General features: G+C 40.9%; 1 protein-coding gene and 1 pseudogene across 2 annotated transcripts in view; one reads left to right on the forward strand and one right to left on the reverse strand.

Moving 5' to 3' along the window:
* The first annotated feature begins 4,957 nt into the window (after positions 1-4,957).
* Positions 4,958-5,134, forward strand: LOC119264110 (annotated as a pseudogene).
* Positions 5,135-8,524: 3,390 nt separating this feature from the next.
* The window catches only part of prdm5 (PR domain containing 5), a 76,135-nt gene continuing 58,131 nt past the window's right edge, over positions 8,525-26,528 (reverse strand). For both annotated transcript variants that reach the window (XM_037541069.1, XM_017711460.2), the window contains exon 16: positions 8,525-11,494. In XM_037541069.1, the coding sequence (XP_037396966.1) occupies positions 11,330-11,494 (165 nt within the window). In that variant the 3' untranslated portion in view covers positions 8,525-11,329. The remainder of the gene's footprint in view (positions 11,495-26,528) is intronic.

Below are 26,528 nucleotides of genomic sequence, written 5' to 3' on the forward strand. Positions count from 1 at the left end.
TTCTTTTTCCACTCATTCTCTCTCTCGCTTTCTTTCTTCTCTTATTCTTATATTTCCCATCTCTCATTTCCTTTTTTTCCTCATTGTTCCTCTCTTTTTCCTTTTTCAAATCTTCTACTTCTCTCTTTCTTTTGCACTCGCTTTATCCTCTTCTCTCATTCTTGGTCCTTTCCCCTTTCTCGCTCACTCACCCTCCCCTTTTCTCTTTCTTTACTATTCTTGCATTCTCTAGCTCTCTATCGCTTTATCTTTTTCTTATTCTTTTTCATTTTCTCTGTAGCCTTGTCTCTCTTTTCTCATGCTCTTTCTCCCCTTGCTCTCCATCTTTTTTCATTCTCTTTCTTGCTTTCTTTCCTTTTTCTACCACCTTTGGTTTTTCTTTTTCCTCTTGCTCCTATTCTCTCGTTCTTTCTTCTTTCCCTTCAGCTCAGTTTTTACTTATGTTGTTCTTCCTGAAATTCCTGTCATCTTTCTGTCTGTCCCTCTCATTCTTACTTTCTTTTTTCTTAATTACCTCGTTTTCTGTCATTCTTGCTTTTTGCTTTCTATTTCGTCTTTTTTGTCAGCCTTTCTCTTCTTTCCTATTTTCTCACTTTCTGTTTCCTTTCCGTTTCTTTTTCATATTTTTTCTTCTTGTTCTTCCTGCTCTATCTTTTCATTTTTCCCTTTCTCTAGCTTTTTCTTTCTTTCTCTCTCGCTCTCTCTCTCTTTCTCTCTCTCATCATGCTGTTAACCCTCTTTGTTCTCTCTCTGAACATAATTTTCCTATTTTCTTGTTCTGTCTCTCTCTCTCTCTTTTCCCCCTATTATCTCATTTTCACTCTCTCTTGTTCCCTCTGTTCTGTTTTCACCCCCTTGCTCTCTTTTTCCTCTCTTTTTATGCTCTTACTCTCTCTCTCTCTCTCTCTTTACTCTGGATTGTGGGAAAGCATTATTGGCTTTTTTTTTGTAGGCTTAAGCCCCACCCTCCTCATCTTCGCCGCATATTCACTGGAAATTACCCCTGCTCCCCAAATCAAACAGAATAAAGTGGAATTAAATTGTTGCTCTTTTTCAGCTGGAATCCCCTCAGAAAGGGGACGGCGAGGCATTCCAGAAACCGCTAATAACTCTGCAAACAGCAGGCCGCTGCCACGGGGCCGGAGGAGAGAGAGCGGCACTGCGGAATATTTGCTTTTGCTGAAGAATCCCCTGAATGGAATTCAGACGCAAGGATTATCTGCTTAGAGCGGCGTCAAAGTTCCTGAGAGATAAAGTTATGAACAATTTGAACAAATTACTCAAGCGGACCGTATTTCACACCAGGCCCAGACCAGGCCTTAGCTTCTAAATGGAAGGAAAAGGAGCTCGGAGGAGGAATTCAGGAATCCCACAATGCCTGGCCAGACTGGAAGACTCTATCAGCTCCCAGCAATAGAAAGATGGCAGGGGAAATGTTTTCTTTGGACCAGATTGGATCTCTAGACGAACGTGATCGCAGAAGGGCTCGATAAAGCACAGAAGCACGTGTGTACGTTTGACGGGCGTGGACAGCATGGCTTCACCACCTAGTATTCTACTGGGGGAGAACACACACTGAATGTTTCCGAATCTGCCGCTAACATAGGGCTGCCCAATATATTGTACATTAATTGACCTATTTATGCGCCACCCACACAAGTTCTTTGCTAGGCTGGACAAGATTTACAGGACATTGGAAAAATCTCATTCTAACTAATAAGAAACTGTAGAGACATAAACCATAAGAAACTGTCGCTACATAAAGTTTCCAGTTTGAAATGCAAGGCTGGACTATGCTATCGTAGCTAATCAAACTGTTCAGATCTGAAACAACAAATGTCATAAACAACCATGCTTAGTAACATGACAACAGCATCTGATATATCCTGACCCTCTGACCAATCACGCATACAACATAAATCACATTTGAAATGAATTATACATTCTAAATGTAGTTGATTTTCAAGTTTCTTAGGCTGAAATCTCAATAGGTTGAATTCAATTGTTGCTAACAATTTGTAAGTCTTCCAACCTCAGTAAAAGAACACATTTGTGGGCTGGGCAGAGATAAATCAGCTGCTATTGCAATGTAGGCCTTTGCAATACTGATGTCGTAGAAGGGAATCTGAACTTTGCATAACACATTGTCAAAATTGGCAACCTGCTGCATTTAGCAACACAGTTCCGTAGATTTTTATATTTGACCACAAGTCACACTGTGTTATAAGCCACATCCACAAATCTGTGTGACCTTAAGGAAGAGCCGGAGGAGAGAACAGGTTAAGGGAAGTTTTGGGCATGTAAAAGATTTGGGTGACCATTGACTTCTAGCACAGCTAGCCTCATACGTCTAGCACTAAAGTAAAGAAGCAACGTTCGGACACCAGAAATGTCAAAAACTGTGTAAATAAGATGATTTGCCAAATCATTTGGACCTCAGTGATGGATGCGCATGCTCTTCAGGCTTGGTACATGAAGGGGTCTTCAGCTTTCCCAGTTACTTCAGTGGAAGGACGTAAAGATTTTTCTCCCCTGACTGTACAATAAAGTTGAATTCGAGTCAATTCTCCCAGTCAACAGGATGCATCACTGCAATTCTGACTACAGCCACTAAGGGGCTTAACTGTAAACTACTTGCTCATCAAACATCAAATAACACATTAGATCTGAATAGAACGCATATCTATGGTTAACACCCCCTCCCCTAAAACATTCCCACACTTCTCATCCTCTTTTCCTATTTACCTTTTTTCTGCCTCTTCCTCCATTTTTCCGTCTCTCTTGTCGGTAGGCTGACCACACTGTGGTTTGCGGCCTGCTTCCTTCTGCTGGTACCCCTCCCTTTGTTTCCATGGTACAGGACCCACACACACACATTCACTTTGAACAGGCTGCTGGATAAGGGCAAGGACAGTGCTGGCATCTTCCCTACTATTCAAAGACACTTGGGAGGGCCTACAACTTAGTGCAACTAAAATGATTAACCCAAAAACTTAAACTAACCCTAGGCCTAAACCACTAAATTGTCCTGAGAATAATGTTAATCCTCAAACTCTAACAGCAGCCACATGGTTCATGGTTCATGAAGTACCTAACAACACCCCATAGCCGTGGTAAAATCACCATAGGTGGCTTACTGCTTTATTATCTCAAAAAAAAAGTAGACAATTTGTGTTAGCCTTTGATCTCTGGTCAACATCTGAGAAAGACCATCCAGCTAAATAAGATCTGGTCAGCAGTATCCCAGTGGTTCCAAATCCCAAAGAATTTTTATTCACAGACTTCACAGCTTAGAACTGTTCCCTGCACAGATGACTTAGGATACTGGTTACTCCCTTGAAGGTCCATTAAGTCCATCAAGCTAAGGCTTAGTGGCCTAAGGATAAACATGATACAAAATTTAAACAAATACAGTAAGTTATCAAATTCTTCATGTTTGACTAAGAAGATCAAGATTACACCAAGCAACATGTCCTCACTAAGTGGACATTTTTCCATCTGGTCCTCAGAAGTATAGAAAAAGAAGTATACGCGTAAACACACAGACGCTTTGGTTGCGTCGTGCACGATGCTGTTTCAGGACATACTTTGCATTCTGCGGCTCACGGACACATCCCACGCTACCTGTTGCCTTAGTGATGGTGAGGCGGATTGATTGGGTGGTTTATGCGGTGAGGAGTTAATGACACTCCTGGACCCAGGGTGGGGACCAGTGTCTGCCTGCATGCACATGTACACATATGGACGGGGACAGGAAACCAGTGCAACCAGTAAAAATGCTAAAAAGCATAATTAGAAACAAACACACTCAAGGCCAGCGAGGGGTGTGATACACCCTGTGACTGATGCACGAATGCAAGCGTTCAAGTCCAAGCATGCTGCACCAGGATTTCTCAGCCATCTCATAAAAATCAGTGGAAAAATAATTGACTTAATAATAAGAAATACATTTTGCAAATGGTAAATGGTGTTAACACAAGGCTTGCCCCTCATTAGCGGTCAGTTTCAAAGATTTGCCCTCTACTCAAATACTCAGGTCAGACTATTACTGCCCCTTTTCCATAGATACTATAAGGGAGGTGTACCTGATATAACGTCCAATAAGCACAAGTGGGCTTATAAACTGTCAACTCAGCGTACACAGTCAGTACAATGTTTACTTTTTATTACTTAATGAAAACTAAACTGAATTTAATTGAAATTTTATTGAAAACTAATTCGCAGGCAGCCATCCTGAGGTCTGCTAAGACTCGGTGATTCCTCTGTGGAACTGGGGGGAATCTGTTCTGTTGTGTGGCAAGTTCAGACAATAGTTTCCGAAATTGATTCACAACACTACTTTTCTCCAGTAATTGTAGTTGTTTGGCCTCCAGTAAAAGCAATTCATTTAGGCTGTGACAAATGCTTGAGTTCCATTAAGGAAAGACCTATTTGAGCTCACTTGTAGATTAAAGCTTGATCAGGTTTTTATGTCAGGTTTGAATATAATTTCTCAAATATTTGTGGGGCTGGGCTCAGGTTCAAATGAAATGCTCTGGTTTCTCGCACTGTGCCTACTTTAATCATGACTGGCAGTTACCTCTGCTTCTGCTTCCTCTACTTTTATTACCTTAAAGGGTTTTTAAATGACAGCTGTTATTGTCATTTATTCTTAGGAAACTTATATAGCAGGTAATGTAACATGCAGAATAGATATGCAGAGCTTTATTTGTCTTATTCAGCCTCTGTTTAGTTGTTATTGGCTTTTTGGGCTTGGACACAAATATGTTGTGCTTAGGTTGGGCTCAGATTTAACCTTAGTGCCACATGTTAGTTTGGGTCTGACTCAGGCTTTCTAAATTCCTGTATTATGAAATGGTTAAGATGGAGACATTAAAGTCACATATTAATGAATAAAGTATCATAACCTTGAAATGGTTATGATTATGCTGCCTGATGTCTGAGACTTTGTTTTATGATAGTTTTCAGATAAACGCTTGGCTTAGTATCCATTCTTATCAGTTTAATATCTGATACATCTTCTATATGAGGACTATATATTACATTGATTTTTAGAACAGGGAGACGGAAGAGGGGCTTGCTCCGACCACTCCACTTTTAGGGGCAGTCATGGGCTGGAGGTTAGGGATCTGGCCCTGTGACCAGAAGTTTGCCGGTTTGATCCCCAGCACCAACAGTCCATGACTGAGGTGTCCTTGAGCAAGACACCTAACCCCCAATTGCTCCCCGGGCGCCGTGGATAGGGCTGCCCACCGCTCCGGGCAAGTGTGCTCACTGCCCCCGTGTGTGTGTGTATCAGTAGTGTGTATGTGGTGTTTCACTTCACGGATGGGTTAAATGCGGAGGTGTAATTACCCCGTTTGTGGGATTAAAAAAGTATCACTTAAAAACCCATTCATGAAGTCCTAAATGGTCCCAAAAGAAAATGTGTTTTTTTCAGGATTAGAACTATTTCACCATCATCAGCATTACATACAAAAACTCAGAAGACACTTAAGTTCACTGGTGGTTTTGGATAGTAAATGGCTATATTTGTGTTGTCAACATTCATAGTGGTTGTGATTGACTGGCTTCTATCACCACCACTGTAAAGAAATCTGGGTAGGTTTTTAACTGTTAAAAACTAAGTTACTAAGTTTTTGTGCAGTGAATCATTTCACGTCAAACCACTCTGAATGCAATTCTGAAAAAACCCTAGCAGTTTTCAACCTGCATATTTGATATTAACATAATTTTGTTTCGTTATTTTCCCTGTAACACTGTTATCAGATTGACTAGGACACTGTTGGCGTGAAAAGTTGTGATATTGAGTTGTTAGGGAGCGGCGAGGGACGAGAACCCCCTGCTGCGAAAACAATTCACATCTTCCCGTAAAAACAGCTGTGCCAAAGCAATTCAGCCAGCACAACTGCAGCTTTCTTCATATCAAAACTTTGTGTACAACTGTGCTATAATAAAAAGTATATATTTTTTTTCCTTAACTTGCTTCCATTTTTTGTAAATCATATTTCCATCAAAATACAGAATACAAAATCCACAGATGTTACTGAAGAGTAAAAGTATTGCTCAACTGAGGGACCTCCTCCTAAACAGGCAGAAAGTGGCCTGGTACTTTGAAAAGGGGTTAAAGCTCTACCCAAGAAAGAGGCTATTCTAGTGCTACTGATTACGGCTAATTGAGTTCTCTTAAACAGCCACTTTAAAATCGCTTCCCTCAGCTACATGTACAGTAGGCACTTCATAAAATCACAGCAAAGCACTCAAAAGCAATGGCATACACATGCCTCACACGCATCAGGAAAAACCCTCACACATCTGAAATACCAGTTCGAACCCTCGAGCACTGAAGACTCCTCAGATGTAAGTGTGTTAGTGTATTGAATGTGTTCCAGTGCCACCGGACCAGTCGTGTGCCATTAATTGTTCGAGCAAATAAAAAAATAAAAAAAACATGACCACAGACCTCTTTTTTCCAATCTGCAGCCTCACCAACACACATGTGTTTGTGGTTGGTGGGCACAGCTGCCAGCGTGGGACGGCACGGTCACTGTTGTTGGGGCCACGCCTGATGTCCGAGGCATGGAGCGGTTGCCGTGGTGACCCTGTTCCCGCGGGAATGCCGACACACTTAGGGAAGTGGCTCACGCACACATAGGAACGTATATAGATCAGACAGATGTTCAGCACATAAACACATACAGGCCATGAGTGCTCTAGCTGTGGGAAAGCCAACTGGAAAAGTTCTCCTCAAGTGAACACATGCACACGTACACACAGGTACATATATAGATCAGAGCGATGTTTGTCCTGATACAGATGCAGTTGGGCTTGGATGAAGCGCTTCTGTGTGATTTGTGGACAGACAGTGAGGGAGTGTAGAGTAGCTGGGGTGTGGAGCCATCACTCACCGGCCTGTTTACACTGCTAGAAGTGGCAACTATTAATACAGCTGCATGGGAACACAGTGCACATCTGGCTGAAGAGTGTCTGCTCAGCCCAGCTTGGGTTTCCCATGTTCTGCAGCCGGCAAAGGAGGCTCTTGAGAAGAGCCAGCGGCTCCTGGGAGTTGCGAAACAGACCGTTTTACAGGAGAACTTGAGAACTCATGCTGAGGTTAAAGAACGGCTTCCAATGAAGAAGATGAATGAGCAAAGTAACGCAGTAACGTGTTGAGAAGCAACTGGATCTCAGATCTTGATCGCATAGCTTGACCACCCACACCAACACGCAATAGAGAATTAACACCAGCAGTTATCTGACATAAAGGTTTGTTGTGAGACAAAGAGATCAACTGAGGAGGAAAAGGAACGGAGAGAAAACAGACACATAAGTCTGTATCAGTATGAAAACCCACAAGAAAAAATTATGAATAAGAAAGCCAACAGCAGGGTAGAGGCCTCATTAATCCAAAAGTCAAGTATTAAATAGGAAAAGAGAAAATGGGCTGAATCTATGCAGCAGGAGTGGGCAATAGCACAAAAATATACCACAATACGTATGAGAAATAAATTGTACACAATATACATAACAGTATTTCTTTTTCAAAGTTCAGCTCTGAGTAGGATATTTCTTCAACGGTTTACATACTGCACCAAATTCAATGAAACAGGACTGATTATGCTCTCTATTCAATGACAACATCCACAGTATCCTAGTTCATCAACAGTCTCATCTAGCTATTAGCAACAAAAAGGCAGAGCAAAGAAAGATTTAAGAAGAGCATCGATGTTTATAAGCTCTCCAGATGTTTTCCTGATATGTTTAATCTGCAACAAGACACTGTCAAACACTAAACAGTGCAGCAGTTACATTCTGGAGTCTCAGGCATCATTTAATTAAGGTGGAATGGAAAAATTCTATCATGATGCTGGCGAGTAAAAAGATGACGAAAAAAAGTCGAATAGATACGTTTTACAAGAAACTTCTCTACTTCTGAGGAGAGGTTTCCTGCTGGAGATGTAAGAAAAGCAGCTTAAGCTGAGCTAAAGCTTAAAGCAGAGCAACGTAAGTCTGTGCTTTCGCTTATATTTTTAGGCTTTACTAGAACATCAGCACATACTGAGACATATTTACAGCCAAGATGGCAAAATGAACATAAAAATGTGGCTCCCAAGGTGGGTTGATTTTTAATGAAAGGACAAAATGGCTCTTCTTAACATTTGGGTTGCCCACCTCTGCCCTAGTTCCTGGGACAAACTGAAAAATAATCACTTTACTGCAGCCAATCAAAAACACCAGCTGAGCAGACCTTTCAAAATTTCTAAATAAACTCAAAAATATAACACATAAAAAATATATATGACCGGGTAAGCCTACTTTTGGGCAGTCACCAAAACTCTAAACAAGTAATGCACCTGAAAGCATTGTTCTTTTTGAAAGGCGGTTGATAAAATACCTGATGGGGTTTCTGATGTGTCGGGTTAGGAGGATCCAGAGGCAGTTTACAAACTGAGATGTAAAGCGTAACTATGTGGTATCCCTTCAGGAGATCAGGAGAGAGCACAAGAGTGCACAAACAGTAGAGTAAAATATAAAGATTGTCATTTTATTAGCAAATTCATGATTACCACGTACTCTTTATGGATGTTGAATAGCAGGACACAAACAGCAATCAATGTTCAAGAAAAGTATGCATTTAAACCTGATATATGTGCTCAAGTACTACAGACTTAAGGCCCCAATTTGCTGATCAATTAATTTTGTCCTTTAAAGGCTGAACATGTATGATGTGCAGATCACAGGACTGATCAAGTGTGTGAAATTTTAAGGTGTTGTCTTTGACAAGTCAGTGGCGGCTCGAGCCAAGTTAAAGCTTTAATCAGGCTCTAACCCGCAGTTACCATGCTTGGAGTCGGGCTTTAGTTAATGACTCTCGAAAGAACACTTGTAATCAACGCTCAAAGTACATATGATTAGCCTGCCATCAACAGTTTACCCAGGCTCAAAGGTTTATAATTAGCAAAAGCAAACAGCTGCCTGGGAATCAGGGATTTTCATAAAGTGCTGATGAGGACACTTCAGTGAAAAAAACTCAGTCTGAAGAAGCACTAGACACACATCATCTTACTCACATAAATGCTTTCTTTCTTTTTCACTCAGTCATCCTTTCCATTCCAGACTAACAAAGCACTTTCATACATTCACAGACTTGCTATGCTGAAACAGTAACAGTCGTTACAGTAAATATATTACTTACCGAGGTCCATACAGATGGAACTGAAGCAGTAAACTTACACAGCGTAAGTATAGAAAGATACAGATATGTGTAAAAGAGTCAGAATTACAAACTTTGATTTCAACTTCAATATCCCAAAAAACAATGGTAACAACAAACGATGAACAACACGAACTCAATCAACACTGAGCTCCTTTTTTGGTCCCACGAATAATAACAAAACGTCCCCTGATAGCAGTAAGTATGACATAAAAATACTGACAAAAGAACGCTGACTATACTTAACATACAAGTAACATATTTGTAATAAATTTAACATTTTTATTCCTGCTGAAAAGTGTGAATTTTATAAAACAATATTGTTTTATTATTGCATCGCTCCCACCTGCACTACTCAATATTCATCCATTAAGGAAAACATCACTGTGTTCAATGGAAACAGAAGCCGCAGAACCATCAGTGTGTGCATGTTTATGTTTGGAGAATTGTTTGTGCAGTTTAACTGTGATATGAATTATGTTCTGTGCATACAGTAAATGCAGGCTGTGTGCTTTGATATGGCTCCCTCTATATATACTGGCTGTTCAGCAGAGTCATGCATAGTTGAGATAGATAGATAGATAATGAGGCTAGGATTGCACTGAGAAAAGCAGCATTCAGTATTGAATTACTACAGTACTGCAGCATTGCTGAATACTGCAGTATGTGTTAGTGTGTGCATGTCAGTCAGACTGAATGAGTGACTTTGGGTAAATCTTTATGTCTGTGGTTCAACATCGAATGTACGCATTCTCTAACTTGTTCACCTGTTCCTGACTGTGTGTGTGTGTGTGTGTGTGTGGTTGTGTGTGTGTGTGTGTGTGTGTGTGTGTGTGGTTGTGTGTACAGTTGGATGCAAAGTATACAAAAGTTTGAACACCCCTGGTCAAATGACGTTTTGCTAACTGTTAACAACTTAAATAAGGCTTTTTCTGCCATTTTTAACAGTCTATTTCTATTAATTTGCTGAGTTTAACAAATTGGAACAAAAATAAAACTTTAAATATTAAATGTGCCATTAAGTTTGCAAAGACCACACTGTATGTTGTATTTCTTTCCCCAATATGTTAAATTCAGCAAATAATTTTGGATTCAAATGTGCAGAAATTTGTTATCTGTAAAGAATGTGTTATTGTCACTTAGAAACTCAACAAAGCATGTAATCTGCCAAGGGGCGTCCAAACTTTTGAATATGATTGCATAAAGTGATTTTCTACTTTACTAAGCACACCTACCTTGTATCTACACTCGCTGTCCATTTTATTTTAAGGTTCACCATCAGTGTCACCGCATTGCTGAAAATGATCCACCACATGAATAATACCTCTGACCACTAAGGGTAAAAGGGGGCTAACAAAGCACAGAGAAAACCACATTGACTACGGTCAATGGCAACTGTAACTGAATCTGATAAAATGGGTAATGAGTGTAGACACAAGTGTAGACATTAGTACCTAATAAAGTGGCGAGTGTACAGGTGCAATTGCAAATTTACAATCACAGACCGTATCCCATCTTCTACTGAACAATCAACCACGCCCCTCTACACCACCACAGGCAAATGTTATTTGGATGGTGGACCAATACTGTTATGTTGTCCTGAGTACATCAGGCACAGCAGTGCTGCTGGGGGTTTTAAATAGTGTCAACTTACTGCCTGCTCTTAGACACACCTACCTTATTGGTTTTCCTAGTAGAAGTACAGTTTTAGACTACAGCTCATTTTTTTCCACATACATCCTGTGTTAGCCATTCTCTTGCCCTTCATCAGTTGTCCGGATGTGGTCTCGTTCTCTCTACTAACGGACAGTGAAAAGAGTGATAAATTCTGCAATAACTGATGGGCTACAGCGTGAAATTGTGTATCTACAAAATGCACCTATATGGTGTTTCTGATAAAATGGCCAATGTGTGTACATCAGGAGATTCCTGCAGTTTGGCAATTGTCTGGCTCATTAATACCTGATTTAATTGGCACGTTTAGCTGGTGTCTTAAAGCATGGAAATTAGGAGACTATGCTGGACTCAGGTGCAAGTCCCCTCCGCTGGTGTAGATACATGGTACCGTAAGTGTATCCAACAAACAGGGAACACACGGTACAGGTAAGCAGCATTCTACCCTTCTGTTTCTCCATGGACATTTTCCATGTGCACTTTGAGGTAGTCATTGCGGGTGAACTTCTTGTGGCAGAGTGAGCACTCTGCCATTGGCCGGTTGGGGTTGTGGGTGAGCTTGTGTCTGATCAACATCTTCTTCAGACTGAATGACAGGTCACAAACCTACAACCAATCACAGAACAGAAAAATAAAGAAAGGCCATGTTAGACAAGTCTATAGTATACTGGCAGATAGCTTAAAAGGACTATTTACACACAATCAGAACAGGTCAACAAGTGCAACGCTTCCACAGAGAAATGAGAAACATACATTTGTCCTTGTGTTTGTCTGGTGTAATATAAAGCACATCCACTGTTTATCTGTTCATTGCTTCAGCATGTTTGCATGTAGGTGCTTGTCTTAGGGTGAATCTCTGCCTTTGTGTATATGTTTACTTCAGTGTCTGAGAGTGTTAGCACTGATGGGTAACACACCTGCTGTACTGTGAGAGCCTATAGAGAATTATTCTGGTGGTGTGAGAGCGTGGCCTCAGGGTGGTCTGGTACCTATTACAACATCTGGATTACATAACACTCACCAGGCATACAGCCACTGACCAGACACTGCAGATGAGAGGGGGTTCTTTAAAATATTTTTATGATGCACAATGTGTATGACAATATTTAGTTTTTCTGAGATTTGGAAACATAGACAGAATGCACCAGCAAAACAGCAGAAACATTTAGAAAAAGCTATCTAAAATATCATGATCAATATCACGGAAAATGGAATTTTTCTTTCTTTTCTGAAATAATGAGATTGTTGTAATACGTAAACACTGTTAAAGATTCGAGGTGTTCACTCCCCAGGCCACACAGCCCAGATATGGAAATAAAACAGCAAAAAAAAAAAAATTAAAAATCTTATGAACCTAAGCACATCACTGATCTTCACATTAAGTATATTTATGCTTGCAAAATCACCATGTGCCATTATAATAGATGCAAATAAACACTATGGCAGCAAAAAGTAACAAGAGTTTTGGATTTTTTTTGTCTTTAAAGAAGAATGTGTGAGTTAGTTTGAAGAACAAAGCACTTAATTTAAAATAAAGTATTGAATAGCATAAACCAGATGCTGAATGATAACCACAAGTAATACTGGGATGACACAAGCAGAGGTCTGGAAACACATTGGCAATCATAGCCTATTTGTTACTTGACAGGAACAATGCAGTTACTATACACTGGTGGTTCTTTGCAGGTTCATTATAATTGGTCTACATTTGTCTTTGGTTAAAAATATCATATCACAACAATGATAACCATGCAAAAATGAATATTATTGAATTGCCCACTGTCAGTTAGCATGTCTTTATGGTTCTTCCACTGTTAAGATATGGATGACATAGAAGGATTGGTATGGAGTGGAGCTGAATCTGTATCATGATAATTATTACAAAAGCAACAGCAAAACAAAAACACTTTCAGTATCAGATGCTCCCTACTGAGAATCCCTAACCTCAACACTTAACACCAAAACCACCTGAAATAGCACTGCCAACAAAAGTCAAAGAGCACCAGTTCAGAAACATCAGCCAAGCCATGCAATAAATCACTCACACTTAGACCCCTCAGAGCAACAGCCTGGTGCCAAGGTGCAGCTAACATACACACACACAGAAATGCACAAGAATGCACAACCATTTTATATCACACCCAGTCAATCATCTTTATAAAGCTGCTAAAACTTGGAATATGAGGAGTTGAAGGGAAACAGAGACACACAGACTAAGACAGACAGACAAAGAGAAATGTTGGGGAGGGAGGGAGAGTTGGGGGGTAAATCCAGCTGTTCTTTCCACACTGTAATGAATATAATCCCTCTACCCAAACACAGTGTGGAAAACATCTCGCATCCCCTCACAGCTCCCATTAGGGGCACGTGCATGCTCCACAATTTCACGCGGATTACAATGTGTGTGCGTCAGCCTCCTTCAGAAAATGACTGTAGCACCCGGTTCTAGCCTTTAGGAGTTCTGTTGTACTGTCTATGTACAGAAGCAGATCTTAGGACACACAACATAAGCAACACCTGAGGGCAGCAGGATAACAGCACATTTTATGGGTGGGCCCTACATATGCACTCGTGGAATCTTGTACATTGTGTTTTATGTGCAGAACAGTACATTTTTCAAGAGATATTTCTGAGATATAAGTGCAAAAACACAAACGAGCAAGACCTGGTGGACCACCACTCTCCCCATCAGATAAACAGCACTTAAAGCTTTCATGTTTGAGAAACAGGAGAAAACAAGCTCCACTCCTGCATCAGAAAAAATCCACAGGTGTTTCTGTCCATTCTTTTACTGTGTGAAGACAACTCTTACTATCTCTCTGCTATGAGACTGAAAGGATGTGTAGCTGTCAAGAAGCCCTTACTGAGAAAAGGAAAAAACCCAAAAAATATCTGCCAATCAAACAAAATAGCTGCTGTTGTTCTCGCAAACATGAGCTGACAACCCCTGATGAGTCCAGACATCAACTTTTAAGACTTTAGAGGAGTGGAAAAAATTACCCTTGCATTTTTTTATTTGGAAAACTGAATCATGTACATTGTGTTCTTTATAGGCACTTGTGAAATCGTGCACATTGTGTTCTATATAGAATCTCGTGAAATCATGGGCATTGTGTTCTATATAGAATCTCGTGAAATTGTGGTCATTGTGTTCTATATAGAATCTCGTGACATCGTGCACATTGTGTTCTATATAGAATCTCGTGAAATCGTGCACATTGTGTTCTATATAGAATCTCGTGAAATTGTGGTCATTGTGTTCTATATAGAATCTCGTGACATCGTGCACATTGTGTTCTATATAGAATCTCGTGAAATTGTGGGGATTGTGTTCTATATAGAATCTCGTGACATCGTGCACATTGTGTTCTATATAGAATCTCGTGAAATTGTGGTCATTGTGTTCTATATAGAATCTCGTGACATTGTGCACATTGTGTTCTATATAGAATCTCGTGAAATCGTGCACATTGTGTTCTATATAGAATCTCGTGAAATCGTGGGCATTGTGTTCTATATAGGCGCTTGTGAAATCGTGGGCATTGTGTTCTATAAAGGAGCTTGTGAAGTCGTGGGCATTGTGTTCTATAAAGGAGCTTGTGAAATCGTGGGCATTGTGTTCTATATAGGAGCTTGTGAAATCGTGCACATTGTGTTCTTTATAGGCGCTTGTGAAATCGTGCACATTGTGTTCTATATAGGAGCTTGTGAAATCGTGCACATTGTGTTCTTTATAGGCGCTTGTGAAATCGTGCACATTGTGTTCTATATAGGAGCTTGTGAAATCGTGGACATTGTGTTCTATATAGGAGCTTGTGAAATCGTGCACATTGTGTTCTTTATAGGCGCTTGTGAAATCGTGCACATTGTGTTCTTTATAGGCGCTTGTGAAATCGTGCACATTGTGTTCTATATAGGAGCTTGTGAAATCGTGGGCATTGTGTTCTATATAGGAGCTTGTGAAATCGTGCACATTGTGTTCTTTATAGGCGCTTGTGAAATCGTGGGCATTGTGTTCTATAAAGGAGCTTGTGAAGTCGTGGGCATTGTGTTCTATAAAGGAGCTTGTGAAGTCGTGGGCATTGTGTTCTATAAAGGAGCTTGTGAAATCGTGGACATTGTGTTCTATATAGGAGCTTGTGAAATCGTGCACATTGTGTTCTATATAGGCGCTTGTGAAATCGTGCACATTGTGTTCTATATAGGAGCTTGTGAAATCGTGCACATTGTGTTCTTTATAGGCGCTTGTGAAATCGTGCACATTGTGTTCTATATAGGAGCTTGTGAAATCGTGGACATTGTGTTCTATATAGGAGCTTGTGAAATCGTGCACATTGTGTTCTTTATAGGCGCTTGTGAAATCGTGCACATTGTGTTCTTTATAGGCGCTTGTGAAATCGTGCACATTGTGTTCTATATAGGAGCTTGTGAAATCGTGCACATTGTGTTCTATATAGGAGCTTGTGAAATCGTGCACATTGTGTTCTTTATAGGCGCTTGTGAAATCGTGGACATTGTGTTCTATATAGGAGCTTGTGAAACCGTGCACATTGTGTTCTATATAGGAGTTTGTGAAATCGTGGACATTGTGTTCTATATAGGAGCTTGTGAAATCGTGCACATTGTGTTCTATATAGGAGCTTGTGAAATCGTGCACATTGTGTTCTATATAGGCGCTTGTGAAATCGTGGACATTGTGTTCTATATAGGAGTTTGTGAAATCGTGCACATTGTGTTCTATAAAGGAGCTTGTGAAATCGTGCACATTGTGTTCTATATAGGCGCTTGTGAAATCGTGGACATTGTGTTCTATATAGGAGCTTGTGAAATCGTGCACATTGTGTTCTATATAGGAGCTTGTGAAATCGTGGACATTGTGTTCTATATAGGAGTTTGTGAAATCGTGCACATTGTGTTCTATAAAGGAGCTTGTGAAATCGTGCACATTGTGTTCTATATAGGAGCTTGTGAAATCGTGGACATTGTGTTCTTTATAGGCGCTTGTGAAATCGTGCACATTGTGTTCTATATAGGAGGTTGTGAAATCGTGCACATTGTGTTCTTTATAGGCGCTTGTGAAATCGTGGACATTGTGTTCTATATAGGAGCTTGTGAAATCGTGCACATTGTGTTCTATATAGGAGCTTGTGAAATCGTGCACATTGTGTTCTTTATAGGCGCTTGTGAAATCGTGGACATTGTGTTCTATATATGAGTTTGTGAAATCGTGCACATTGTGTTCTTTATAGGCGCTTGCGAAATCGTGGACATTGTGTTCTATATAGGAGCTTGTGAAATCGTGCACATTGTGTTCTTTATAGGCGCTTGTGAAATCGTGCACATTGTGTTCTTTATAGGCGCTTGTGAAATCGTGGACGTTGTGTTCTATATAGGAGCTTGTGAAATCGTGCACATTGTGTTCTATATAGGAGCTTGTGAAATCGTGCACATTGTGTTCTTTATAGGCGCTTGTGAAATCGTGGACATTGTGTTCTATATAGGAGCTTGTGAAATCGTGCACATTGTGTTCTTTATAGGCGCTTGTGAAATCGTGGACATTGTGTTCTATATAGGAGCTTGTGAAATCGTGCACATTGTGTTCTATATAGGCGCTTGTGAAATCGTGGGCATTGTGTTCTATATAGGAGCTTGTGAAATCGTGCACATTGTGTTCTATATAGGAGCTTGTGAAATCGTGCACATTGTGTTCTATAAAGGAGCTTGTGAAATCGTGCACATTGTGTTCTATATAGGAGCTTGTGAAATCGTGGACATTGTGTTCTATATAGAAGTTTGTGAAATCGTGCACATTGTGTTCTATTGTAGGCACTCATGATATTGGCACACTGCGTTCTATATAGGAGTTCATGAAATGCATATTTTGTTCTATATAAATCACACATTGTAGGTACAGAATACTTTACAAGCAAGTAGGCTATGTGAACCTGCATATTGCCTATATAAAGCAAAGAAAAATAAACCAAATTGACCGTCTGTACACATGAAACAAAGATCAGACTAAAAAACTGTGTCTATAACAATAACAATAATTTATAACAATAACTTCACCAAAGGTCAAAAAGGTTAAATCAAATAGTATAACAACAACATTTGTTACTGCTTGAATTCTGATGGTATGAGTAGGCTACAAGGATGGTGTTGGGTTAGGGTGGTAGCAGGTAGAATTTTACCCAGAGCTCCAAATAGGCCTGCCCAAATAAGCACGATGGTTTAAGGGAATCAAAAGATCAGAAGCAATGAAAGTCATTCCCAAAAGAATTCAAGCAAATAAAGCAGCATTATTTCTTGAAGCGCAAGGGCTCCTGCTGTATTTCAAGTTCACAGACAGCACAACATAACTGTTGTTTCTCATGTCATTATTCACAAACAACACGCAACAAACAAAAACCACATTATAGCTTTTTCTTTTTTCACTAATTCCACTAAAATCCCTACTCGACCAAAGACTCAAAAAGCATGAGAAGTAGACATGCATCTGCCTTCTGGTTAGTGTTTAGAAATATCAGTGTGGACAGAGTTAAGCCTCATCACGGCTCACAGGTTTAAGAACTGCTTTTTAGGGCTTGTGCCCCTCCTTGGTTATACACTGCTCAAAAAAATAAAGGGAACACTTAAACAGCACAATATAACTCCAAGTAAATCAAACTTCTGTGAAATCAAACTGTCCACTTAGGAAGCAACACTGATTGACAATCAATTTCACAGCTGTTGTGCAAATGGAATAGACAACAGGTGGAAATTATTGGCAATTAGGAAGACACACTCAATAAAGTAGTGGTTCTGCAGGTGGGGACCACAGACCACTTCTCAGTACCTTTCTGCTTTCTGGCTGATGTTTTGGTCACTTTCGAATGTTGGTGGTGCTTTCACACTCGTGGTAGCATGAGACCGACTCTACAATGCTGTGTCTGTCAGCGTAGTGTCCAGAGGCTGGAGGTGCTACCAGGAGACAGGCCAGTACACCAGGAGACATGGAGGAGGCCGTAGGAGGGCAACAACCCAGCATTGGGTGGCATTTCTTTGTAGACCCACACAGCCCTCCATGTGCTCGCCAGAGGTAGCCTGACTGCCATTAGGTACCGAGATGAGATCCTCAGACCCCTTGTGAGACCATATGCTGGTGCGGTTGTCCCTGGGTTCCTCCTAATGAAGGACAATGCTAGACCTCATGTGGCTGGAGTGTGTCAGCAGTTCCTGCAAGATGAAGGCATTGAAGCTATGGACTGGCCCGCCTGTTCCCCAGACCTGAATCCGATTGAGCACATCTGGGACATCATGTCTGGCTCCATCCACCAACGCCACGTTGCACCACAGACTGTCCAGGAGTTGGTGGATGCTTTAGTCCAGGTCTGGGAGGAGATCCCTCAGGAGACCATCCGCCACCTCATCAGGAGCATGCCCAGGCGTTGTAGGGAGGTCATACAGGCACGTGGAGGCCACACACAATACTGAGCCTCATTTTGACTTGTTTTAAGGACATTACATCAAAGTTGGATCAGCCTGTAGTGTGTTTTTCCACTTTAAGTTTGTGTGTGACTCCAAATCCAGGCCTCCATTGGTTAATAAATTAGATTTCCATTGATGATTTTTGTGTGATTTTGTTGTCAGCACACTCAACTTTGTACAAAACAAAGTATTCAATGAGACTATTTCATTCATTCAGATCTAGGATGTGTTATTTGAGTGTTCCCTTTATTTTTTTGAGCAGTGTATATTAAAGACGGTATGTAATTAATACCACTGCATCACAGCATTTCTCTAAACTAGGCATGATGGAAGGTCTTGATCACTATAAATACCTTCAAATTAGGTTTTATATATATATATATATATATATATATATATATATATATATATATAAAAGCAGAATCAAAATGAAGTTGGATAAGGGGTGGTTTCTGTGACTAAATTGCCACAGATGATGGCTGTTCTAGGAAGTTTGTAGGAGTTTTCAGAGCAAAATGCTTCACGGCTTAAAAGACCCGTCACATCAGGGGGGAGAAAGACTGGAGGAAACAGCCAATTTCTCTGGCTTCTGGATGTAGAAAGATAGAAAAAACAGCTAACTTCTAGAAATGCTTGGGGCTTGCTGGCAGAATCAAATAAAAACAGTTCAAGTGTTTTTCATTTGGTTTGGTGAGATCAGTGAAATTGTCATGTGTCCTTTCTGTGTGTGAGAAGATTCTTCCACCGAGTCTCCTACTGAGCGTTTCTCTCCTGTTTCACTGTGTAAGTATTACTTAGGAAGTGTATGGAATCACATACAAGTGTATGTGGATTTACAAAAGATCCTTATCTACTGGGGTTACCCACTGCCTCAATCTGGAGCCCTCTCAGGCCTGCACAAGCCCCACTGGTACTTCTGCTGAGAGAACGCCGAGCGCTATTGGCAGCTGCTTCTTGGCGGGTCTGTGTGTCTTTTAATTTTGTGTTGTTGCTGGATTACACATCACTAAGCTTTCATGCTGGACTGTTATCTGGACTATACGGTCTTCCTACCTGATTTCTGGAGTCATATTGTGCTGCTATTGGACTGTGTAACACTTTGGATTGCTGCTTACCCTCTGCATCGCTGGACGTTTCCACTAACACAGCCTCGCCCTGCCGTGTCTAGAAGCCTTCTCTCCTGTTACCCTCCACGGCGCACTCTGCTACTCAGCCCATTTGGTAAGTGAATATCCCCTACCTTGGCAGGCGATGTCCGATGGCTCTGTTGTGTTGTGGACGTAAGACCAGTGAGCTTGGCAATACGGTCAGGTGGCTGATGTTTGGTTTTGGAATACTTGCTTTGAATCTCCCAATCTTGGTACTTGAGTATACAGCAGCAGACTTACGTAGCTGGAACTGCCAAGTAGGATCTACCGGACATTCCACTACACCGTTTCCACAGTGTCGGCAATACTGTCAATGTGGTCATCTACACCGCACAATCCCTCTCCCTGCACAGCATGGACGCTGTGGTAGGGATTCTATTCGTTTGCGACCGGAGTCAGGAAACAGATACGAATCGCGAAGACACTAGTAGCTAATCTATCGTCCTCCTCCAATGCAGACTAGTTTTATATCAGATTTACCTCTTAAACAAAGGCTTGTGCTGTCCTCCCGCTCTTCAACGTGGTTTACTATTGAGCTTAGGGCTATGAAAGCCACTGGCAGACATCTTGAGTGGCTTTATAGGAAATTTTACTGTATATTCTTTAGCCTAGGCAGATCTTATTTCTAAATAGAGAGATGCTTTAAATAGGGCACGTTCCTCATGTCTATCTTTGGTAATCCACCGTAGTTCATGCAGGCCCAGGACCCTTTTCAACATTACTGACAAACTACTTCAGCCCCCTCTAGTAGCTTCTTGTGGTTCAGCTAAATTATGCAATGAATCTGCTCACTTATTTCAGAATAAAATTGACTCAATCTGCCATCCCCTTACTTCTGTGCATCAGTCCACCCTGGATTTCTTCTCCCCTGATATTGTCCAGCCACTCTCGTGTATCACTCCTGTCACATCTGTTTCTATAGTAGAGCTGATTATAAAATCCCATCCAACTCATTGTCAGTTAGATCCTCTTCCAACCTCCTTTATTAAGGAATGTGTGACAGAGATAGCCATCCCTATCGCACACCTTATTAATAGATGTCTTGCAACCTGTTATGTCCCTACTGATCTCATAACCTCTGTGTTTACCCCGTCCTGAAAATGCCAGGTCTCATGACTTAAATAATTACTGACCAATTTTTAATCTCCCAATTACTTCCAAACTGTTAGAAAGAGTAGTTGCTACACAGTTGCAGTCCCACCTGGAAGCAAATAATTTATATGAGCCTTTTCAATGCGGTTTCCGTCCCTTGCATAGTAGAGACCGCACTTTTTAAAGTTACCAATGATCTTCTATGTGTAGCTCATTCAGGAGCTCTTAGTATGTTTTTACTTCTTGATCTTAGGTCCGCCTTCGATACCATTTCTCATGATCTATTACTCTCTCGTATGCGCAGCATTGGTATTACTGGATCCGCCCTTTCCTGGTTTTCCTCATATCTCAGTGACAGACATCAATATGTAGCTATTCAGAGTAAAAAACCTTCTACGGTATCTTTGACTAAGGGTGTTCCACAGGGCTCAGTTTTAGGTCCATTGGTCTTCACTATTTACAAATAACATGCCTTCATGGTTTAATTTTTTCATTGTTACGCAGACGACACTCAGATCTCTGTTAGCATTAGCCCTGTTCAGACTTCACCACCACCTGCTCTACATAAGGCATCAATATTGATGGGATTCTAGTAACACCTTCTCCTTCTAACCTTGGAGTTATCTTTGACCCTACACTCTCTTTTGACATCCACATCAACTCTGTTGTTAAGACATTTTTCCATCTTTGCATTATTTCTCGTCTCAGATCATCATGACTGGACTACTGCAATGTTCCCTTTTCTGGCCTCCCTGTCAAAACGCTCACTATGTTAGAGTATATTCAAAATGCTGCTGCTAGGATCATCACCTTTTCAAAAAGTCTATTTGGGAGGCAACCTCTCTGTCTTCATTTAAATCTTTGTTAAAGACTTGTTTTCATTATGTTATCGTTGTTCTGTTTATACTTGAATGTTTACTTGTATTGCCTTTTGTTTAATGTGTTGATGTTCTTTGATTGTAAAGCGTACTTGAGCATGGGAAAGGCACTATATAAATAAAAGTGATGATGATGCTGGCATGGTGCCAAGTACTGCAAACTCTGGAGTCAAGCTGGTCGGGATTAGACAGTTTCTTCTCTCTCGCATTTCCCATTGACCGGTGACATGTTATCGATATTATATTGTTTCAAATTGCTGCTCTGACAATCACCTGCTTCTGCACAAAAACTCATGTGATTAGTCTGTTTGCATGTGTGTCAAACATCCCCTTCCTGTCAAAGTGGGTCTTCTTTTTCACGTTCAACCTTTTGAAAACTCTTTTGACTCTCTGGAGAGAGTCAGATGTCCTGTTTGCGAGACCTTGTAATCAATGACAGTGTGAATTCAATATGAATAGATGCTGGGTATCAGTGGTATTCTGATGCTGTCCACTGAGTTTTGAGGCATTTGGCAGCCATTCATGCTCATGCCACAATGCTTTACAGACATGGTCTTTTGGATCATGAGAAGTTCCTTTCTTTCTCCACACCATCATCATTCCATGGCTTTGGTACAGGTTCATTTCATTGCTTCATACAACAGTCCCAGAATTCCATCAGCATTATCATCCTACAGCATACCCTTTCTATTTTGAGTGGTTTGTAACTTGCGATATACCCTGTTCTTGATTCGTTCAACAATTTTTCTTCCTTACTGAATGTCCTCTCTGCTCTTCCATGTTCTGCCCAATTATTTGCTAATGCTAAGCAACTACTGCATTCTTGCTTATTAATAATGTACAACACAGTTTTTGCCCCATAATATTTGAGTATGCTGATGATATATATTTGAATGTTTATCAAGGCTCATCATGCCTGCTTTACTGCCATTGATACTTCTTTACTGTTGTGTCTCAACATGAGGAGCAAAGATGCAGCTTTAGACTTTTGTTGGCACTCTTGTTCATTAACAAATGATGCTCATAGCTAGATCGACTGTCTTACTTTTGGTCCTGTACAGTGTGGAGAAATATGCATAAAAGAGGATGTAATTTCAATAGGGTTCAACCTATATAGATTTAAATGCCCTCAATTTTGGCAATATAACCTCATAATTAATGTTTTATTTAAAAGACAGCAAATATACTGGTGGCCAAGGCATTATTAACAGATTAAAGGGAAAATGCTAAAGCTGATTCTTTTTATCAGAGGAATACCGGAATTACAATCGATAACTCTGCACTCTGCTCTGAGCTTGCGTGCACTCACACACATGTAGTCCCTAGTAGTGGGCATTTCCATTATTTTCACTCAAGTGTACAGCATAATGGAAAACATCACTACTCCATGCATGGAAGATTATAGGTTCAGTTCTCTGTCCTGCAACATCACAATGTCACTTGTCCTTGAGATAAGACTATTAACGCTACAATACCCAACCTTGGTAAGAGGCTCTGGATAGTGTCTGAAAATAAACTATTTGCAAACCAGTAGTGTAAAAGTTTACAAGTGTTTATGTCTAATTTAACTACATCATGGCTATGTAAAATCAAACAATGTTCCTTTTTACATCTGACACTCTGACCAACTGTTATACATTCTTCTTTAAGTTATATAATTAAGCCCAACAAACTACTAAAAATGGCATAAGAGTATCACCAAGAATTTGAAGAGCTATGAATATGCACAATTATGCAAATTGTAAACGTTGCCCTGGTGCCCTGTTTCTAAACCTCGCCCCTTCCCCAACTACCCTGCAAGGATATAATCAAAAAGTGGCTTAAGCTAACAGCTTCACACATCAACAGCAAGTTCATCCACTCAGATTGGAGTCTTTATCCTCTAAAGGAGGAATCTGTGTTGTGGGTAATGCTCAGGCCTCCTCACCAGGCTAATGCAGCGAATATGGAGTAAAAATAGCTTAGGCTAACTGCATCACACACAATTACATAGAACTCACTCAGATTTGAGTCGTCGGTGAGCCTGCATGGACATGTGCTGCGGTGAAACTTTTGCATGCAAACTCTTGCATTGCCATGGGATGTCAGGGCTGAAGCAAAGGGAGGTTGAGCGACACATTTTCTGCTCAGGCTCTCATGCTGCCCTTAACGAGAGCCAACTGATGCTGGTTTTACACTGCCAGTGCAGGCTCAAGTCACTTCCCGTACATTGGACCATGATAGCTTCAAGCTCATTTGTGACATACAAAACTAAGCTGCTATTTAAAGCCCCATGTATTACTTTTTTCGAATGTACTGAGAAAGTGGGTGCTTTCAATGTACACGTGTGAACTCTGCCCTACAGTAAGGCATCTGATACATATAATATATATGTATATTATATATATGTGTCTATATAATAATAATAATAAGTCATCCAAGCAGAGTTAGCCAAAAACACATTTTTGAGTGCTTGGCATCTTTAAAATGTCAAAAAAAGAAAATGAACTGTTATTTTTCTTTCTATCAGCCACAGTAATGTAGTAATTGCACCTTATCTTTCACAGCTCAGGCATTCTATATCGGTGCACAGTGAAATGTGTCACTATTCAAACACTTACAGACTGTGCTACATTTCCTCAAATTCACTGCTACATAAGAAAGATCATTATTTTTGGTCCTGGCCAACTGGTTTGGCTCATTCTCAACAAGACAGTCTGCTGTCCCCTCACTGACAGACAGGAGATGAGAAGGCCTTGTGTTATTTTAACGGTGTGGTTTGGAACTGGGCTTCTCTGGGTGTGAGGTCCAGCTGGTGTGTGTGTGTGTGTGTGTGTGTGTGTGTGTGTGTGTGTGTGTGTGTGTGTGTGTGGTGGTCAGACGGTCAGTTTTTGCAGGGCGGTTTCGGCCTTGTGTCCGCCTGGCAGGACATCCTTCCTCTGTGGCTCCAACAGCACAGCAACACTCCATCAATGTAGTCATATCCACTCCAACTCTCTCTCTCTCTCTCTTTCACTCACACACACACACACACACACAAAAATAAACAAACTCTCCCTCTCTCACTCCACTAGAGAACATAAAGTGAGAGACCACCCTTCATTTATGCAATTTCTAGTCACAACGGTCATTAAGTAGAAGTTATTAATTTTTCAAGAACTGTCCCCATCAGATGAACTGTACTTAAAACTTCATCTTTGAGAGAGAGGAAAAAAATCAAGCTCCACTGCTGCTTCAGATCTGAAAACATCCACAGGAGTTTCTATCCATCTTTTGTCCGCTGTGAGAAGACAACTCAATGCTATGAGTCTGAAAGGATGCATAGCTGTCAAAAATCTATTACTGGGTAAAAGAAATACAAAAAAGAAGAAATCAAACAATCTAATCATCTAACAAAGAAGCTGCTGGTGTTCTTGGAACAATGAAATGACCATCCCAGAGTCCAGACCTCAACGTAAATATCCCTGCAAATTCTTTGAAGAACTGTAAGCAAGTGGGTGCACAGTATCTCCTGTATCTTCATTCTTGTCGTTTTTAATTTTTTGACGTAAGCTGATAAAGTTGATGAGCCACACCATGAAGGTATGGGAAAGAGTTGTTGAAGCAAGGCTAAAGCGAGAGGTCCAGATCAGTGAGCAGCAGTTTGGTTTCATGCCCAGAAAGAGAACCACAGATGCAATTTTTGCATTGAGAGTGTTGGTAGAGAAGTACAGAGAAGGTCAGAAGGAGCTACATTGTGTCTTTGTGGATCTAGAGAAGGCATATGATAGGGTGCCAAGACAGGAACTGTGGTACTGTATGAGGAAGTCAGGTGTAGCTGAAAAGTATGTTAGGGTGGTGCAGGACATGTATGAGGATAGTGAGACAGTGGTGAGGTGTGCAGTTGGAGTGACATATGGTTTCAAGGTGAAGGTGGGGTTACATCAGGGATCAGCTTTGAGCCCCTTCTTGTTTGCAATAGTGATGGACAGGTTGACCAATGAGGTCAGGCAGGAGGCTCCATGGACCATGATGTTTGCAGATGACATTGTAATCTGTGGTGAGAGTAGAGAGCAGGTGGAAGAGAATCTGGAGAGGTGGAGGTTTGCACTGGAGAGGAGAGGAATGAAGGTCAGTAGAGACAAGACGGAATACATGTGTGTGAATGAGAGGGAGGCAGGTGGAAAGGTGAAGATGCAAGGAGTAGAGGTCGTAAAGGTGGATGACTTCAAATATCTTGGGTCAACCATCCAGAGCAATGGACAGTGTGGAAAAGAGGTGAAGAAGAGGTTGCAGGCAGGATGGAGTGGGTGGAGACGGGTGTCAGGGCTGATGTGTGACAGAAGGATAGCAGCAAGAGTGAAAGGGAAGGTTTACAAGACAGTAGTGCGTCCTGCTATGGTGCTATGGAAGATGTATGAAGATGCTCAGATTTTCGTTGGGAGTGACAAGGATGGACATGATTAGAAATGAGCAGATCAGAGGGACAGTGAAGGGGGAGCAGTTTGGAGATAAAGCCAGAGAGGCCAGGTTGAGATGGTTGGATATCTGTTGAGGAGGAATAGTGGATATATTGGTCAAAGAATGTTGGAGATGGAGCTGCCGGGTAGAAGGAGAAGAGGTAGACCTCAGAGACGGTTTATGGATGTAGTGAAGGTGGACATGGAGATGGTTGGTGTAAAAGTAGAGGAGGCAGTGGATAGGGCAAGATGGAGGCAGATGATGCGCTGTGGGATCAGCCGAAAGAAGAAGAAAGAAGACGTCATTTGAAAATCCCTGTTGCTTTTTACATTGTGTGCAAATGTCTGGTTCCATTGACTTACATTAATAGTAAAGCATGATTTTTCCTTCTCCTGTAGTTTTCTTCTGACAGCAGTGATCTACATATATATACATATATATATAAAATAAAAGGTGCACCTACAGGCTGTATTGACTGTACAATAAACAACTGAAGGGTGGTCTCTGATTCTGGCTCAGTACTGTACATACCCATGAACACAAACATCCACTCTCTGTCTCTTTCATACACACACACACACACACACGGAATATAAATCTCAAAGATTAAATCTGATTATAATTCTTAAGGAAATG

This window comes from Pygocentrus nattereri, chromosome 9, assembly GCF_015220715.1.
Source record: "Pygocentrus nattereri isolate fPygNat1 chromosome 9, fPygNat1.pri, whole genome shotgun sequence".
Taxonomy (NCBI): Eukaryota; Metazoa; Chordata; class Actinopteri; order Characiformes; family Serrasalmidae; genus Pygocentrus; species Pygocentrus nattereri.